The following is a 21,156-nucleotide window of genomic DNA, read 5'->3' on the forward strand; positions in this document are numbered from 1 at the left end:
TTCCCACTTTGGGTTCCCCATGCCTGTCATGTTTGGTGTAGGGTCTGCTCCCCCTTTATTTTCTTTGCCCAAGGTATCTCTCCCTTCCATGGACAGTCCTACAGGTCAGTTTGACTTTCAACTATATCTCTGCCCTTTCTACCCTCTTTAATGTGGCATCTTTTCTACATTTATCTATGGAGAGTCTGTTCTGTCAGTCTTTGGGTCGTTTTCTGGTTTATTTACTCTAATGTGGATGTTATCTAGGTGTAACCATGGGACGAGGTGATCCAAGGGTCCTCCTACTCTGCCATCTTCTCTGGAAGCAATATGTTTTAGATTTCACTGTTCTTCACTAAGGAGTTTGGAAACAGTGGGAAATACTATACTACTGGAAAAAAATGTTTGCTTTCTTAATTAAGCTAATTTTGTGGGTTTTTTTATTAATCTCTTTTGCATGTGTTTATTTTGTGTGGATGTGTGTATGACTCTGTGTGTGTGTGTGTGTGTGTGTGTGTGTAACCCTTTTGGGGAGGATGTAAGATAGTTCATTATTGCTCCAGAAATAAGTATACAGTGAGCTATGTGATTACATGGCTCCATGTTTAGAAAATTAAGGCATAAAACTGATATTGGATCACTGTCATCATCCTGTTGGCCAAATAAAAAAATTAAAAAAAAAACCTAGAAGGGGATTTTTTTTTCCTCTGAAAGTATTGGAACACCCATTGGGATGGGAAGAAAGCTCTTGAGAGAGAGGAAGAAGACTCAATATTGCTGAATTTTTTTTTTGGAATTGTTATGACCCGAGGCCATTTTTATAAACAGAAATCTATAATCTTATTTCCTTGCCTTCATATATGGAAAAGCCCTAAACCACATGACTTTTCAGATTATTCTTTACCCAGTGGGGATTAGACCAGAAATATAATACCATTGTCCATATAATTTAAAACATTATCTAATAACAATTCAGGCTTTTCTACCTTCTTTGTGCTCTTCCTTGCTGGTGTTTCATTGTGTGTAACCTATCTAAAATTCTTGAAGAATTTAAGATTTTTGTGTGTGTGAAATATAATAAAGCCTTGATTAATTGGAAGCTAACTATCCAGAACTCTTGATTAACCAGTTTTATTTATTTATTTTTTGCTACACTCTCCTTTTAGAAGGAAGAGGCAAATGACAAGAAAACAAGCTGTTAACAGGTATTTATGTATTTATTTTTTTAAAATCAACTTTCTGGGAATGTCCTGGAGCCTGTACAAATTCAGCCCAACTTTAATAATTTTGTTTCCTGTACTATACTTATTAAGGTAGGAAAGTAGAGCCATTGAAATGTTTAAGAACAAATGTTGAATCTTTCTTAATCCTTGGTAAAAAGAAAAATGAAATCCAAATAGCTAATTAGATCCTGTCTATTTGAAGGTACTAGTTAATTTGTGTTGCTGTAGTTTCACTATTGACAGTAATCATTCATATCTCTTAACTGAGAATGGATCCTAGGGCCATCCAGTGGGGAGATGACTTCCAGCCACAGGAAGTAACTCCTTCCCTGGGAACTAAAGCAGAATCTAGAGAAAGGCTACAAAATTGATGTGGGTTGAGTGAGGGTCACTGACATGAAAACCATGACACTTTGTAAAACAGTGAGAAGGTAATTCACTCCCCTCATGACTCTGTAATGCTTAGGAAGGTACATTCACTTTTGAAGGGCAGCACTTCAAAAGTGCTATTAAGTGTGCTATAGTAATAGTGGAAAAAAAATAGCCCATCTATTCTTCTGTAATTATTCTAAGCATTAGGCATGGATATATTTTGTAAGCATGCTAGTAGTTCTAAAATATTCGAAATTATTTTTTTCTAAAAATATATTTTTAAAAAATAGTTTGAAATCTAGGAAGATTTATGCTTGAAACTTCCTGAAATATCTATGACAATTTCAGTTGAATTGCAATCGGAGATACCATATTGCTCTAGGCTTTATACCTTTTAGGTTGTAATGGGGAAAATAATGGACAGTATCTCAGAGAAGCAAGGGAAGAGGAAGGCAACCCATCATGCTCAAGTACATTTTTTAAAAAGATTTTTTTTTATCTTTTAAGTAATCTGTACACTCAACATGGGGCTCAAACTCACAACCCTGAGATCTAGAGTCTCATGCTCTACTGACTGAGTCAGCCAGGCATCCTATAAAGTTCATTTTGATATTGCCTGGCAATACTGCCCCCTGTTCTCTTCCCTGTACCCTTCTCAGGTTAAGTCACCTTTTGGGGACTTTTCCCAAATATCTTCAGGGCTGCCCTTGATAAATGTTTTATCCATATTTTTGTACAACAAAAATGTCATAGGGTTGTGGGGGAGAAGGGAGCCACACCATGTGATTTATTCTGGATTTTCAACATAGAAAATTGAAAGCACTATGGTGATGTTTGTAATATCTGGGATATTTCCTATACTAAATGTTACTTTTAAATATCATGCTCACTAAATAATACCCAAGTGACCTGAAGCAGTGGATGCACCTCCTTAAGTGCCAAACTTTCCATTGGACACTTTTGTGTTATGGGAGATTAGAACCCACTAGATTTCATTAATTAATGATTTTAACCGAAAAATTTAAATGGATTGAGTTTTGAGTTAAGGTTTGGGATTTTGAAAGTAATTTTTTAAAATTTTATATGAGTACAATTGAATTCAGACATTGAAATTTACTTTCATTGTATTTTAATTTTACTAGTAAAATGACATGCAAACTAATGCAATGCCCTCTTATTTAATTAATTATAAGTTTATCACTATAGATTTATTTTTTTTCTAATTTTTATTTTTGAGAGAAAGAGCACTCAAGTGAGGGAGGGACAGAGAGAGAGGGGGTCCAAAGCAGACTCTGCACTGATAGCAGCAAGCCCAACATGGGGCTTGAACTCACAAATTGCGAGATCATGACCTGAGCTTAAGTCAGACGTTTAACTGACTGAGCCACCCAGACGCCCCTGTATAGATTTATTTTATTTTATTTTATTTTATTTTATTTTATGAAATTTATTGTAAAATTGGTTTCCATACAACACACAGTGTGCATCCCAACAGGTGCCCCCCTCAATGCCCATCACCCACTTCCCACTCTCTCCCACCCCCCATCAACCTTCAGTTTATTCTCAGTTTTTAAGAGTCTCTTATGCTTTGGCTCCCTCCCTCTCTGTTTTTTTTCTTTCCCCTTGCCCATGGTCTTCTGTTAAGTTTTTCAGGATCCACATAAGAGTGAAAACATTTGGTAACTGTCTTTCTCTGTATGACTTAATTCACTTAGCATTACACTCTCCAGTTCCATCCACATTGCTACAAAAGGCCACATTTCATTCTTTCTCATTGCCACGTGTATATATTGTGTATATTTCCTTATCCATTCATCAGTTGATGGACATTTAGGCTCTTTCCACAATTTGTCTATTGTTGAAAGTTCTGCTATAAACATTGGGGTACAAGTGCCCCTATGCATCAGCACTCCTGTATCCCTTGGGTAAATCCTAGCAGTGCTATTGCTGAGTTTTAGGGTAGACCTATTTTTAATTTTTTGAGGAAACTCCACATTGTTTTCCAGAGTGGCTGCACCAGTTTGCATTCCCACCAACAGTGCAAGAGGGTTCCCGTTTCTCCACATCCTCTCCAGCACCTACAGTCTCATGATCTTCATTTTAGCCACTCTGACTGGCATGAGGATATACCTCAGTTTGGTTTTGATTTGTATTTCCCTGATGAGGAGTGACATTGAGCATCTTTTCATGTGCCTGTTGGCCATCCGGATGTCTTCTTTAGAGAAGTGTCCATTCATGTTTTCTGCCCATTTCTTCACTGGATTGTTTTTCAGGTGTGGAGTTTGGTGAGTTCTTTATAGATTTTGAATACTAGCCCTTTGTCTGATATGTCATTTGCAAATATCTTTTCCCATTCTGTCAGTTGCCTTTTAGTTTTGTTGACTGTTTCCTTTGCAGTGCAGAAGCTTTTTATCTTCATGAGGTCCCAAGAGTTCATTTTTGTTTTTAATTCCCTTGCCTTTGGAGATGTGTCAAGTAAGAAATTGCTGCAGCTGAGGTCAGAGAGGTTTTTATAGTTTTATTTTATATTGATCAGAGCACACATTACATATGTACATATATAGGTAGTGTGTTCTTAAATTTCCTGTGATCTGAGAAAAACCATTAAATGTTCTTAAAAGTATATGTACTCATTCACTCGCATAAACTACAGAGAAACAGGAGAGTTGCAAACTCTAATGCCTACTGAGGCAAGGCTGGTAAAGTAAATGAAAGACTATAAGCAATAGGGATTTGTGGGGACTATGGTGACCTAGAGAGTATGTATTCTTTCCAAAGGTGGCAGCTATTACTTAGCTCAACTTATTGCTACCATCTGGGAATGTAGGCCCAATGTTGTTAAGCTCTCAGTTTTTATTTTTTATTTTCATTAATTTTTTTAGAGAGAGAAAAGAGTGGGAGAGAGTAGAGGGAGAGGAGCATAGGGAGAGAGGGAGAGAAAGAATCTCAAGCAGGGTCCATGCCCAGCATGGAGCCTGATGTGCGGCTTGATCTCACCAACTGTGAAATCAAGACCTGAGCTGAAATGAAGAGTTGGTTACTTATCTGACTGAATCACCCAGGTCCCCCAGGTTCTGAGTTTTTAAGAGAAGCTGGGAATGCAGATTTTTACGTGAAATTCCCTAATTCTTCTTAAATGTTAGTAACCAACTCAATAAAAAGCAAAACAAAGACAAAAGAAAAGAAAAAGAAAGAAATACTATGCAGGTTAAGCAAAATCATCTGTGGTCTGCATCTAGCCCATGGGCTCTCAGTTTGCTTTAAATTGTAAATCCTCTAGGTATTGTAATTAAAAAAAAATCACAATATATTATAAATACACCCAAAGACCTTGATGACAGAAAAATCCATGTAAAGTGAATTAAAAATAAATGGAGTGTTGGGGCACCTGTGTGGCTCAGTCGATTGAGCCTCCGATTTCTGCTCAGGTCATGATCTCACAGTTTGTGAGTTTGAGCCCCGTGTGGGGCTCTGTGCGGACAGCTCAGAGCCTGGAGCCTGCTTTGAGTTCTGTGTTTCCCTCTCTCTCCCTGCCCCTCCCCGCCCCTGCTCACACTCTGCTATCTCTCTCTCTCTCAAAAATAAATAAACATTAAAAAAATTCTTTTTAAATAAAAAAATAAATGGAGTGTTTGTAAATAATTCTCCTCATACTCAAAATTGCGGCTATGCACTTCGTGATTTTTCCTTGCTATATGGAAATAGCCAGGATAATTCTTCCTTAACTTGGTTTGAAAATTATGATAAAATTATGAATATTTTGCTTTCATATTTATCAATGAAATGCAATATGAAAGATCATTACTTCCACATCCAAAGAGAACATTTAAATATAGGTTCTGTCACATAACATAATTAAAACTTCTGGTGTTTTAATAGGAAGAAAGCCATATATATATATATATATATATATATATATATATAGCATGTGTTCTTTTAATTTTAAGTTGACTTGTCTTTCAACAAATTTCCAATTTCTTCTAAAAAATTCCTTTATTTTTTATAAATGGTTAAAATAAGAAATAAAAGAAATGTAAGTAGTTAATAAAAGTTCATTTGAACTTTTAATTGGCATTGGCAAATATAAAACAAAAGTTAGTTATCTGAAATTTTATTAAGAAGTAACTCTTTGACTAATGTGAGACTTCACTTGTTTATCTGTCTTGCCTTGGACCTTAGAATGTAATCTCACTGTGCTACAATGCTTTTAATATTTGTATACCCCTTTCATCACTGGCAATTCGAAAGCATATTTGTCGAAAAAGGAAACAATTAAATTCCAGTCTTTCTAGGAAAAAAAAGAAAAAAAAAACACCTCCACTGCTAAACCTGCTTTAATGGCTCCTATGATCTGCACCATATATCCTTAGGATAGTCAGTTAACATTGTCATTTGTGGTGAGAAACTTATCAGAGGATTTAAAAAAATAGAAAACTGAAAAAGAAAGATAAAGAATTCACAGTTCTTTTAACTAAAAATGCCCCTCCTTTGTCAACAAATTGTTCTAGTTGCAGATTTAACACAGGGATATATGAAAGATGAGAAATTGTTGGGCAATTGGTCAACACATATGACAATTTGCAAAATAAGTGATATTTACTTAAATAAAATTTCAGTAGACTGTGCTGCCCTCTCTAGATCGTCAAATAGTTTTGACCACAAGTAATCTGTTGTGTGATAAAGATGAACCATGTTTAAATATGCTAATTAATTACAACTATTGTGTAAAAACTCTAACTAGAAATTCTTAGTTAATTGATTAGTCCTTACAGGTAATTTAAGAAATGTTCTTTGATACAATAAACCAGTGTAGACATATAAATGAGATAATTCAGGAAAAATTTCAATAAACATCTCCTACTTTCATTTTGCCAGGACATAATGATATCTAACATTTTCCAAACATGATATCCCAGGTTATTTTATTTTGTTTTATTTTATATTTTATTTTATTATTTATTATTTAAAAAAAATTTAATGTTTTATTTATTTTTGAGAGAGAGAGAGAGAGAGAGAGAGAGAGAGAGAGAGGATGAGTGGGGGAAGGGCAGAGAGAGAGGGAGATACAGAATCTGAAGTAGGCTCCAGGCTCTGAGCAGCTAGCACAGAGCCCAATGCTGGGCTTGAACACATGAACCGCGAGATCATCACCTGAGCCACAGTCGGATGCTTAACTGACTGAGCCACCTAGGCACCCCAATGTTATTATTTTTAAAATATTTACTATTTATTTTGAGAGAGAGAGAGAGAGAGAGAGAGAGAGAGAGAGAGAAACTGAGAGAAAGTGCAGGGTAGGGTCAGAGAGAAAGGGAGGGAGAGAATCCCAAGCAGGGCCCATGCTGTCAGCACGGAGCCTGATGCAGAGTTTGATCCTTTGAACCGTGAGATCATGACCTGAACTGAAATCAAGAGTCTGAGGCTTAACTGACCTAGCCACCCAGATGCCTCATATCCCAGGTTATGTTAGTTCATTTAATCTTCATAACAACCGTACAAAGTAGGTGGTATTATTCTGATCCTTGTCTTACAGATAATGGTACTGAGGCACAGAGGTTAAATGACTTATCTAAGGCCTCACGGCCAACAAATATCAGAACCAGCTTTTGAATCAAGTCTGTCTGATTACAAAGCTCATATACTTTGGATGAGTATATTTTATAACCTGACAACTGGAATCAGACTAATTACCAAAACACTTTAAATATCTATATCTATATCTATATCTATATCTATATCTATCTATATTTACTAAAAAATGACATTATTCTGAAATCAATTTTGTAGCACCATTTTGATTGGGTAATAAACTAGCAAGATTAATTATAAAATAGCTCAAATACAAAGAACAGGTTAATAATGAAAGATATTCGTTGACCAATAACCAAGTCTACATTTTGCTACATTTGATTCAGAACTCATTTTTTAAAAATGTATCTGTAAAGCATTATTGATATGACTAACACTAATCTCCTTTCTCTTCCATCCTTCATTAGAGTTAACCACTGTTTTAAAATTTGTGTGAATTATTGCTGTTTTTTAAATAATATGTGTGTTTATACACAATATGCAGTATTCATTTTTGTGTTTTTAAAATGTATCTAAATGGTTTAGTACTATATTATCCTTTTGTAATCATTGTTTTAACATGTTTTTGAGATTTATCCATGTTGATACATGCTGATTTAGTTCATTTACTTTTTAATTGTCCATTCTACTATTTAATTGCATAAGTATACCACAGTTGGATTATTCTTTGCTATATTGATGGACATTTAGGTTGTTTTCAATTTCTTTGTTATTACATACAGTGCTGTAAATGGACATCATGTTTTATTGTGACATTGTGGGAGAATTTCTCTGGGGTATAAACCTAGAAGTGAAATCACTGAGTTGTGAGCTATGCACATCTTCAACTTTAATATTTATTGCTAAATTGTTTTCCAAAAGTGTTCTGATTTACACTCCCACTAGTGTTATACAATAGATCCTATTTTCTCACATCCTTGCCAATGGAGTAGATATCTTTAACAAACAATTCCTTTTAAGAAAAAATAATTATATTATTGAATCTCATTCATGATTATACACAGAGATGAAACACTGATTCTGATCACTTAGTGCACATAACAATGTTTACTGAAACTATTTGTGTCATTATTCTTCATTTTAAAACATATGTAGTTCAGATAAGGATAAGAATACTATTTAAAATTTGTAAAGTATTTTCCAGGTTACAAAGAACTTTCTCATAAAGCCTCATTTGATGAGATAGTGTGGTATAGCAGGAAGATCTCTGGAAAGAGTCAGAGAAGTCCATGGACTTAAAACAACTCTGAAAATAACTCCGTGGCTTGGGATATCAATTGCCATATCTGTAAAATTAGAATGTTGGACCAAGAGATCTCTTAGAGACATATTATAACCTTTGTTATATAATACATACCTTCCCTTTTCCCTGAAGATATAATTTATTTATTGTGCATGAAATACAAAGACAATATTAAATGTTATCAATTTGTGAAAAGTGTTATCACACCCTCTGGCATAGTTAAGATTATAAGTGTTTCTTATTTATAATCTATTTATCTTTGTATTTCTCTTAATTCAAATAATCTCAGCATTATAAGTACAAGACAGTAGTAGCACACCATTTTGAATTAATCTTCAATGTTTCCTATTCTGAATCATCACATTATAAATGCTGAAATACAATGGAAGTTCAACTACAATTTATTATGGCTTTATGTTTCTTTCAAGTTCTTTTTATGTACATTTCAGATTCAGAGAAGAGGGCTTTCAATATTTTCAACTCACATAAGATTTGATTCCAATAGTGCTTTTATGACGCTGCACATAACTACTTAAAGTAGAAGGAGGAGTCAGGTTGACTATTCTGTATATACTGTATTTCTTTTTGGATAAGGGGGGTTAACCAATTGGATTTTATGTTTGGAAAGATTTTTGATTAGGAAGAGCTGGAACTGTACCCTGGAGTTTAACAAAGAGCTTTTGGAGTTTCTTAGATGCTTTGTGTACTGGAAAAAACATCCAGTTAGAAATGTAACTGTCTAATATTATAAGAGATTAAAGTAGAAAAGGTGCAAAGTTGAAACTGATTTTATTTAAACTCCAGGATTTGCCAGTATACCACACAAACACACTCACATACCCTCACACATTTACACACACGCGTACATCCTATCTCTTGCATAGAATATCTATTATTTTCAATTACTTTAAAAAAGAAATCTATGAGGACATGAATATAGTTATATTTTTAGTGACACTTCTACTTATGGAAGATGGCAGTTCTGGCAAACAAAATCTAAATCAGTTTATCTCTTATAATGATGACATTTTGGGGGGCTTCTCTATAAGTAGTCCTGGGAAAAATTTTGACGATGGCATTGGTGGGAGGTAAACTAACTTCTTACAATGTAGCAATCAGATATTACAAGAAAATTGTGGTTCACACACTTCATTCAGATGATCTCCAGTTTAATACAATTCACATATGTAAACCTCATTGTTCAACTGTGACAGTAAGCCTAGAGAATCCCACATAAGTTGCTTTTGAGTGTTTTTACCTAGTTTAATCTATTTGTGAACTATTTGTGAATTTGTGAACTATTTGTGAGCTCACTATGGGACTCATATTTAAGAACTTTGATTGCTATTTTTACTAATTGGAACCCCATCTTATAGTTTAAGCATACTCTGAAAACCACTATTTTGCTTTCTCTGTTACTTCCACAAGTTCAGAGGAACTTGTGCCAAATTATTCTAGGTTAATTTTGCCTAGACCCTACCTATCCTATGTGGATATTTAATTAGGTTATCTAACTCAATAAGCACTAAACAAATCACTTAAAACACAAGATAACACACAAAACCTTAAACTAGTTTCTTTAAATCAGAACATTTTCAGAACAGCACTTCTTGGACATAACATACTGTCTGACAAGACTATTGAAAAATCATTAATTAAAAAAATAAATATGGCTGACAAGTATTTATTATGAAAATAGGAAAAGAGGAAATACAAGCATTGTTGTATTGCCTTTATCATCTGTGTTTCTAAAAAGTGCTTCTGTTTATATTTGAGATGTTAATATTAACGGACCTTTATTTACAAAACCATTTGTAGTTGTTCTTTATATTACTCCTTTTTCTTTCTTTTAAGGAGTACTGACACTTGTTAGATTAAACAAAGCCTTGCAAACAACATTTATCTTTTATCTACAAAACATCAAAATCATGGATATTTTTATCTTTACCTCTATCTCCAAGAATATCCATGTGTTTTGCCATGGATGGTATCTAGATAGTAATACTATATTACTATGGAAAATACTCCTTTTTGCTATTATTGAATACCCAGTTTGAACCTTGAGCAAGTCATTCACATGAAGTTTCCTTGGGATTACCTTGCTATTATTGAATACCCAGTTTGAACCTTGAGCAAGTAATTTACATGAAGTTTCCTTGGGATTACCTACATTCTTGTCCACTCTGACCTTGTAATTTTGCTCACAGTTGGAAATGTAATGCAGAATGACTAAGATAATGTTGTTTATACAGACTTTAAGTGGATTGACATTATAGTCAAGCAAGTGTCATATCACCCAAAGTGAAGGAACACTTAATTACCATAATCCCATGAATACTAAAACTTCTTGGCCATGTGTAGCATAATAATGTGCAGTGTTCTGCATGTTACATTTAATAATGTGAAGGTACAATTCATTAGGTCTCAGGCTGTGTGTTTCTTTAATGTAAATGAAAGGAAAGTGGACTTATGGAAGGAAAATGGACTTTGTAGTATGATACTTGTCTTAATATTCAGGTGAAGTTCATCTTAAAAAAAAACTTAGAAGAGTTGCCTAGTGATATGAAAATGAAAAGGCTGCTAAAATATCTATAAATCTAGACACCAGGAAGTAGGGTGACAGACCATGAATTTCTCTGGAGGGTGCAGGGTAGATTTAACTAAATGACTGAGGATAAAGAAGAAAGGCTGATAACTACCTATTATTATGCAATGGGGAACATGTCAGTAATTTACAAAGACAGTGGTGACATTTTCTATACTTGTATAGCCCTAATCTTAAAAGTTTGCCAGTATGGGGCGCCTGGGTGGCTTGTGGGTTAAGCGTCCAACTTCAGCTCAGGTCATGATCTCAAGGTCCGTGAGTTTGAGCCCCGCGTCGGGCTCTGTGCTGACAGCTCAGAGCCTGGAGCCTGTTTCAGATTCTGTGTCTCCCTCTCTCTCTGACCCTCCCCTGTTCATGCTCTGTCTCTCTCTGTCTCAAAAATAAATAAACGTTAAAAAAATATATTAAAAAAAAAGTTTGCCAGTGTAACTAACAAATTGCTAAAATGGAGTTGATTCTATGACCCAGTATGAATGCATTTAAAAGGCAATGCATTATTCCTTAATTGGTAGGGTTTGTAATACATCTTGATGAATGCTACAAAATAATGTTAAGAAATGGGACTATTATGCCAAAATGGCCATTCTTTGGTTTGTAGTCCTTGAAGGAATTATGTTCCATGGCAACATGCTCTACAGTAGATAGATACATGTGAAAGGCCCTAAAGATGAGTCCTGCTTAGTGTTTTTGATAACACTGAGTTTTCAATACAAAGAATATATTTGCCAAAAGAGTTCTCCTCTCAGCATATTAGGACTCCAAAGATCTGCTGTTACTTTAGATTATCATTTGATATTTTTGTTTTTTAGCTAATATTAATGTTCAAAAAGGGGCAAGTATTAAATTATTTAGCCATAAAACATGAAACCTTGTTTTTAAAAAAATCCATTACAAAACTGAGATGTAAAAAATAATATGTAACTCAATCAATTGATTTGTGTAAAAGATATATTATTCATAATCCACAATACAAAGTGCTAGATCGTCTGACATATGCAGTGCTCCAGATTTTTTTTAAAAATATGCCAAAACTGTTAAAACATAAAATACTGAAGTCTGTTAATAACAGCAGCCATGCTTTGATTTGTTGCAGTTAGGAGAGTTTAAAGCATTTTAGACTGATACATCATAATAAACTATTCTCCCTATAGACAATATTTTTATTTAAATATTAAAATAAAATTATTCTTTGATTTTTCTGTGATGAAAATTAAATGATTTGGACATTTTCATTTTAAATGGCTAGTTCTAGCCAAATAATATATTACTGTAACGCAGTTGGTCAGCAGATCTGTATGGTTATACTGTTTTAAAATGAAATTAGCCTAAATAACAAAAATAGTAATTTTATATTCTTTAAGCTGTAAGAGTTTTACAAGTACCCATTAAATCACATGTTGATATATCTAACATATTAAGTATAAAGTGGTTTAATATTTTGAGTATGATTTACATTTGGCAGTAAAGCACCTGCCAAATTCAGAACATTACATGAAAGGATTTGGGACATATATTTGAGGCAGCCCATTTAAAAATTGTATAGGCATACTTTACTTTTGGTTGCATTAAAAACAAATTGTGTTTTCCTTAATTTGAATTTGTCCAGTTCTGCTTAAAAAATCACTGCTTGTTTTTTGGAACTAAGTTAGACTCCAATTCATGTAGAGATAAAGCAGTTTTTAATAAAGTTGGGCTTAGCACAAGGTGGGTAGAGGCAGGGTTTTTTTTTTTTCTTTTAATGAAATTTTTATTTTAGAACAGCTTTATATTTATAGAAAATTGCAAAGACAGTACAGAGACTTTCCATACCTTGTGAATTCAGTTTCCTTATTGTTAACATCTTATAATTAAGGAATCAATTTGTCACAATTAATGAACCAATATTGATACACTATTATTAACTAAAGCTTAGACTTTATTCAGACTTCCCCAGTGCTTTCTTAATGTCTTTTTTCTGCTCCAAGAAGTAGGATACCACCTTACATTTAGTCCTCATGTCTCCTTAGACTCTTCTTTGTTATGATGGTTTCTCAAACTTTCTTAGTTTTGGATGACCTTGACAGTATTGAGGAGTACAGGCCAGGTATTTGTAGAATGACACTCAATTGGGATATGTATGGTGTTTTTCTCATTGTTAAATTGGGTTTTTGGGAGGAAGACCACAGAGGTAAAGTGCCATTTTTTTAATCATATCATATCAGGGGTACACCTTATTATTATAACTTATCATTCTTGAGATTGACCTTGATCACCCCGTTTATGTAGTGTTTGTCAGGTTTCTCTACTGTAAAGTTACTTTTCTCCCTCTCCCTCTTTATATTGCTTTGGAAGTTTTTTGAAGAAAATCACTATGTGCAGCCCACAGTTAAGGGGGGTAGGGAGGAAGTTTTGCTTCACTTTCTTAAGGGCAGAATGTCAATAGAAATTATTTGGAATTCTGCATGGGAGAGCTTTTCCTTCTCCCTTATTTACTTATAATTTATTATTTATTCATTCATTTATGCAATTGTTTGTTTCAGTATGGACTTAGGTATTTATTTTATATTTTGGATTATAATCCAATACTATGATATTTATTTTATTGCTTAGATTTTTCCAGCTTTCACCATTAGGAGCTCTTTCAGTTGTCCCTGTGTACCTTTTACATGCTCCCATCACTGTGGATTTTTTTTTTTTTGAGCATTTTCTTATTTTCTACCACTACGAAATGCATCAGGCTCACCTTGTATATTTTTTTACCTAATCCTAGAATCAGCCTTTAGGGGAAGTTCTTGTTAGGGGACAATTTGATCTTCTCAATCCTGAGTAAGTATTGGAGGTGGCTAAGAAAGAGGGTTCTCTCAGTTCTCTCAGAGAAACTCTCTCAGTTCCATATTGTTGCTAGTACCCTAAAATTTCTATCAGTTTGAAAATGCATGCAGGTTTCATGGTCTCACCGTACACACCTACCCTTCCTTTCATAATATTTAACATGGGGTTAAATAAAAATAAAAATAGGTTTACCACAGGTCTTCTCAGAGCCTGTAATTTATTAACTTGCTCTATGAACCTATAAGAAAAGATATACAAGGGTTTTCAGTCTTTTTTGATTAAAGGAATCTTTTTGTTCAGAGAGCCAGAATTCCATGAAACATACTTTTGGAAATGCTGATATAGTGGTAAGAGCCCTGAATTTGTAGGCAGATATCTTGTGTTAATCCCTTACTATACAAATAACTAGCTTTATGATCACAAGCAAATGAGTTAACATCTATAAATCTCTGTTTTATTATCCATAAAAATGGACCTACGAATGTCCCTCACAATATTTTTGTGAAGAGCAAAAAATGAGCAAAAGTATGTGACAATGTTTTGGAAATGCGAAAATGTTGTGGCAATGTAATAAGCACCATGAAGTGGGGACCATGCCTTTGTTTTGCTGGTCACTTTTATCTCCAGTATGCAACATATTTTCCTGACATTTAGTCTTCAATATTCAATAAATATTTATTGAATAATTGCATTGTATTACTATTATTTACATTATTTTCTGTTTATCTCCAAGTGCTGTATAGCAGCTTATGACATTTTATAAATTGTTTTTTGAAATTAAGGGTCCATATAACAAAATACAGGCAGAAACGTACAGTTGTAGCAGATGTATATATGCAAAAAATCTTGTGATGCCAGCACTGAGCTGGTGCTTAGAAAAAGAAAAGCTCCTGTAAGCACAGGCTGTCAGAAGGCCTTTGGAGCCCTCAAGTTTGAGGCTACAGCTGCAGTTGGAGGTGCTTTGTCACTCCTTTTGCAACCACAGGAAACCAACTAAAGAACTTTTACATTCTTTGGATGTATAATTTGTATTAATTAACAGTAGTTATTGGGTAGAGCTACAATGAGGGTGGCAGGGCCCTGTTAAGAAGTATATTTTGGGCCTCGGTGGCTCAGTAGGTTAAGTGTCTGACTTCAGCTCAGGTCATGATCTCACCGTCCGTGGGTTCAAATCCACATTGGGTTCTGTGCTGACAGTGCAGAGCCTGCTTGGGATTCTCACTCTATCTCCCTCTCTCTCTGCCCCTCCCCACACCCTCTCTCTGTCTCTTTCTCTGCTCTAAATAAATAAATAAATAAATAAATAAAATATATTTTGGTGAGAATAGTAGTTTCCAGACAGTAACAGGAGCAGGGATCTCACATCATTCATTTTGCCTAATACCCCACAAAACAATGCATTCTGTAGGTATCCTAGAGGTAAACTTTTTAAGTACCAGTTTCTTTTTTTCAGAAAATCCATTGGAGAATGTTTATTATATTTGATTTTGAGAAATTGTCAGCTTTTCTAAAAATTCTAGGTGATTATTTGAAGTCCAGAAAGAACCCATTCAGCTTTGGAAATTATAAAAAATATTTAAATCAAATTCTAGGCTTGTGAATTAATGATAAAATAGGAAAGATCAGTTTAGGTGTCTTTCTTGTCTTCATATTTAAATTGTAATGATACATATTAGCAAAGCTTTGTCCATCATGTAATTCTTGGGTGCTGGAAAATAGAAATGCTTTACTTTTAAAAAAACTATATAGGATAATGGGATCCTAAATTTTCACAAGTGTTGGTCAGAGGTCGAAATTCTCCAAAGATAGTTTAACAATTTTTAGCATTGTTTTTATTCACATTCTGAGATGATTAGAAAGTCTCTCTCCCCCACCACATCTCCTTCCCTCTCAAAAGATGAAGTATAAATTTTAATTTAAGGCTTGTATAAAATATGTGTACAGGTGGAGGAATTAGATTATAATCTTAAATGTATTAATATTATAAGTATTAATAATGTATATAAATCTATTATAATATTAATATTATATTATATAGTACTATGATTGTATTGCCTCATAGATTTTTCATTTTTTTTTCCTGATTCTACTACTTTCTTGTAAAAGCTAGATTTCCCATTCAGAGAATCAACTGGTACCTTCATAAAATTATTCACTGCAGGTTTTAACCAAATATATTAGCTCTTCATTTAATGGAAATGAATAGATTGTGGGACAAGACGCTCTTTCATGTGTTCTTAAAAATTTTCCAGATTTCCTACATAAAATATAACCACCTTCTTTAAAATAAGCATTTACAGTAAGGAATTTTAAGCCAGCATTTCAACTTCAATTCAGAAATTACATTTAGGTATCTTTCCTTGCCCTTTACAAATCCATTTAATTAACTGAACTTGTAGCAGCAGAACCAAATTTCGCTGCAAAAATAATGAAATCAAGTTGAAGATTTTGTAAACAAGTGAAGATATTATTCATTCTGTACCACACTACAAATGTGGGAGGACATGTTAAATGATAAATTGGGCATGAACTGCTTTAATCTGTAAACTGAACATGTTAGCAAATGGCTTGCGTTTGTAATTAGTATTTATGGCCACAGGAGAGTGCTTCTCTTAAAGCAGTGACAGGAAATTGATCAGTTTAGGTTGTCTTAACAACCAAAAGAGTTGCACTGCTTCTGTTGGATTTAGCCTATTATGCTATATGCCCATGTTTAGAAATATATTTATGAACTACAAAGATACGCTGTTCAATAATGCAAAAGAGGTTGGGATGCTGAAATGCCAAACTGACCAAGTCCAAATGAATGTTTGAACATTACATAACAAGCTTAAGTGTTCTATGGTTGTCATGACATTTTTTTTACAAAGCAAATTATGTCTGGAAAAAAATTCAAACTAGATGAGAATTCAAATCCTTTTATGACAGTATGTGGCTGTCACATTCATAATAACAGACAATAATTGATGATTTATGAGATGACACCATGGCAACAAAGTCTTTCATCATTGGCACCCCTTGGTTACTTTTATACTGGGGGCTTATGGGTGCCTGTGAAAAGTTTCCAACATGATATACAAGAAAGTTTACTCATATCTTAATTCATTAGATCTCATTTGATGCAGGGTAAAAGTGTTGTAGAGATTTTCAAATCATATAACAAAGTGAAAGCTGGCAAAATCTGCTATATATATATAGCAGATATATATATATATATATATATATATATATATATATATATATCTGCTAAACTAGCAAGCATGTTCAGTAGTTGAAAACAGACACATTTGTTTCGGTCACTTAACTTTCAAAGAAAATCTTGTAATGCTTCTTTTGAGTGCAAGCTATTAGGTTATTTAAAGTTATGGTGTCTGATAATATTCTTATATGGAGAGGTGGGAGAAGAAGGGAGTACAGTGTACATTGATTAGCTTTAAGTTCAGAACAAAGATGATTTTTAAAATTTTATTTTATTTTTTATTTTAACTTGTTTTATTTATTATTTTTTTAAAAGTTTACATTCAAATTAGTTAGCATATAGTGCAACAATGATTTCAGGAGTATATTCCTTAGTGCCCCTTACCCATTTAGCCCATCTCCCCTCCCACTACCCCTCCCATAACCCTCAGTTTGTTCTCCATATTTATGAGTCTCTTCTGTTTTGTCCCCCTCCCTGTTTTTATATTATTTTTGTTTCCCTTCCCTTATGTTCATCTGTTTTGTCTCTTAAAGTCCTCATATGATGTTGAGATCTTTATAAAATTGGAATAAATGCACAATTGGATGTTATAGGATGACTTTGATGTGTTTGGTAGGCTGAAAAGTAACATGATAGGAGATCATCTATTAGTTTTTCTATTGTAGATTTTTAAAAATATTGGAAATATAATGAATTTTGTGCCTTGGTTTTATTGTCAATTTATCAAAAATTAAAAATTTTGACATTTGGGCCTCTAGAAATTATCCTGGATTATTCAGCCACCTACTTGATTGAAACAAAGGGCTACATCAGATGATCATTTTGAAATCCCTTCCATTGGAATTCTCCATGATTTATAAGGAATGGTAGAAACATCAACAATTAGAGGTATTGAATATAAAATACTAAAATTATTCAACTTAAATGCCATGAATATAACATAAGCAAGAATGTCAAAATTAACTTACCTTTTATACATGAGGCTTTAAAAAATATGGATGTGAGGAATTTTCCAAGTCCTTATTTCTTAACAAATTTTAGTCTCTATAAGGATAAAAATCCATAATACTCATTTCCAGGACAAGCCAATTGTATAAGGTAGGATCTTTGGTATTTATACATTAATACTTTTTTATTTATACATTTTTCTACAAGGCTGTCAAAGGGATATAAAATCTTTAACTATGCTCAGAGATAATTTTGATCTCAATTAACAGTTAAAATAGAGTCTACCATTCAATATCATAATGATTTACCTCAGTTAATATAAAAATAAGCTAATTTTTATTCTGAATCTTCTTCTAGATGGTGGATAAATCACACAAGAGAACATGATTCTTAATTTGTTTTAAATGAAACTTGTTTTTGTCTCAAGATTTTGCTCAATGATCTGGAATATATATAAGATGGGGAACATATTGTCTCTATTTTCTAGGAGTTTATAGTTTAGTTGACTGAGAAACTAACTATAAACGTGAATCAACTGAGAATAAGCTTAAAGTACTAAATTAAGAAAATGTGATATGTATTATACATAGACTGTAGGCATAAGAATTAAAGCTATTTATAATAAGGTAAAATTTTTGAAATGGTTTCATTGAAGACAGTAAGTCAGGAAGTAAGAATATTCCAACCCAGACCTTAACTGAATTTAGGAAATTTGAATTGTCAGGAAGTGTTACTTTAGGTTTTGAGAGCCCTCATGAATAAAGGCACACAGATATAGATAATTACAGCATATTATGGGAACATGGTAGAACTCTGTCCCAATTACACTGAAGTGATAACACTGATGAATAATAAGAACAACACTTAGGTATTAAATAGTCACTTTATTTTCATCTTTATCTCCATTTTTAACTGATCTTGAGAATTAGTTCCTCCTCTACACTGTGGTACACTACTCCTCTTATCTTAGAATAAAGTCCAAATAACTTAAGCATGACTTCCAACAACTTATATCAGTGGTTCTGAACTGGAGATGATTTTGCTCCCATGGGACATTTGACAATGTTTGGGCACATTTTCATCTGTCATACTGGGGGATGGTTTTACTACTGGCATCTAGTGGATAGAAACAAGGAATGCTGTTAAATCCTATAATGCACAGGGAAGTTCCCCAAATACAAAGAATTACCTAGCCTAGAATAGCAATAGTGCTGGGGTGGAGAACTGAGAAATGCTACCCTTTATGATCTAACCCCTGCCCACGTTTTAATCTCATCTCCACTACTTGCTCCCTTAGTATCAATTCAATCACTTTGGCGCCCCTGAACCACTTTTAGGTTTTCATAAATGATGTTTTCTCTATCTGGAACACTCTCTGTTCCCCCTTTCCTCATACCTCTGCCCTTCATGCTGCTAAACCTGCTTACTCTTCCATATATGACAATCAACTAGATTCTTTGAGTACAGAAGGTATGTTTTGTTCATTTTTGTATCCTTATTGCTCAGCATGTTGTTTGAGACACAATAAATTCCTGTTAGAGAAATTATACATAGACTATTGGAGGGTTTGGATACTAAGCTTAACAAAGATGGTAAGGATTTGAGTGATTATAATGGCTATGGGAATGAAAAGGAAGTATATTTGAGGATGACTGCAAAGGGAAAATTCCCATTGATTGATAAATTATTTGATGTGGATTGTGACAGAAGAGTCAAAGATGATTTCTATAAACCAGGTAGACTGAGGGAATGGGAACAGAATTGGGGGAGTTAGGAAAGAAGCTTAATCTTGAGTCAGATAATGAGAATCTATTTTCATTGACTTAGTAATGCCTATAAGCAGCTGGATGCCTATAATTCAGTCTGGGTGAATATATTAGTTCTGTGATCATTTAGCCTCAGTTTATCTGTAAAATGGGGAAAGTAGGAGCACCTATCTAATTGGGTGGTTGTAAGGATTAAATGAGTTAATACATGTTAAGCACTTATCTCAGTGTTAGATAGTTAACACTTAATAAATTCAGCTATCATTATTATTATTATTATTATTTATTTCCATTACTATGAGTGTCCTTTCCTTGCTTGGCCTCTGCCATTTGAAATGAAACCTCTGATACCTCTACCAGCATTTCCATGAAGCCTTATATAATGAGTCAAGGGAAAGATGATTACTTTCCTCCTCTAAATTCCAACAGTATTTTAGTTTAGCCACTTCTTTGGCATTTCTCACATATTGCCCAGTCCTACAATTGTATATGTATTTACACTCTAAGTTCCTTGAAGATAGGACTGTGACTTATTCATCCTTTCTTGACATATATAAAGTGGTAAATGAATATTAGGTTATAATTATGATTATAATTATTATTATATTTGGGAAAACATCAACAGAGGTGTGGTACTTGACTCTTAGAATTCATGTGTTCTCCATTTTTATTCAGTATTAATGCTCTTATGTTTTCAAAGAACATCAAGTATGTTTTATGAAACGGAACAGCATCATTTTAAATTGAGTAAGTGCTAAGTAATTTGAATAATTTAAAATGTATTTAATTAATGCTAGTCAAGTTTCATTATTAAAAAGCATACCTGATTAAATGGTATTTTTTGAAAATTTAGGCATTTTCAAACTATTAAGTAATAATGAAAAGTCCTTTCTTTATCATCTGTGAAAGGATATTTTTTTTTAATTCCAAACCTTTGAAGAAACACACGTATTAAAAAAATCTCATAAAAGATGATGTTTTTGAAAAATGAAATACCCAACATTCCTGAATTTTCAAGAATGCACATTCCTTGTGGCTTTCCTTGGTATGTAAGATATAAAATATCATGTAAGTAAGTGTTCGGAATTAAGGTAAAAAAAATATAGCCCAAGGATGTCTGGAAAGTTTTGTAGTTACATTATATAACTTAAGAACTTCATCATGAACTTCTTTCATGTCTTTTGCACAGTTTACTTTGTTTGATTCAGTGATTCAATAAACTGCTCTGTGCTTAGGGAAGTGTTTTATATTTCTAATTTATTTATTATATGTGGACATGTTCTCTGGCTGGACCAGCCTGGTTTTACTATAGATGTGAGTGCAACTGCTATTGAATTCAATTGGGACTTGAAGTGCACATCTTAAGGACATACTTTGCCTTTGGTCTATGTGTGTAAGCAGGGCAGTATAATAAATGAATCTTA

General features: G+C 33.5%; 1 protein-coding gene across 1 annotated transcript in view; it reads left to right on the forward strand.

Moving 5' to 3' along the window:
• Positions 1 to 21,156, forward strand: part of DACH2 (dachshund family transcription factor 2) — a 772,461-nt gene that overhangs the window by 251,990 nt on the left and 499,315 nt on the right. Inside the window, exon 2 of the mRNA XM_049643267.1 lies at positions 1,146 to 1,184. Within this exon, the coding sequence (XP_049499224.1) occupies positions 1,146 to 1,184 (39 nt within the window). The remainder of the gene's footprint in view (positions 1 to 1,145; positions 1,185 to 21,156) is intronic.

The sequence above is a fragment of the Panthera uncia genome, chromosome X (genome assembly GCF_023721935.1).
Source record: "Panthera uncia isolate 11264 chromosome X, Puncia_PCG_1.0, whole genome shotgun sequence".
Taxonomy (NCBI): domain Eukaryota; kingdom Metazoa; phylum Chordata; class Mammalia; order Carnivora; family Felidae; genus Panthera; species Panthera uncia.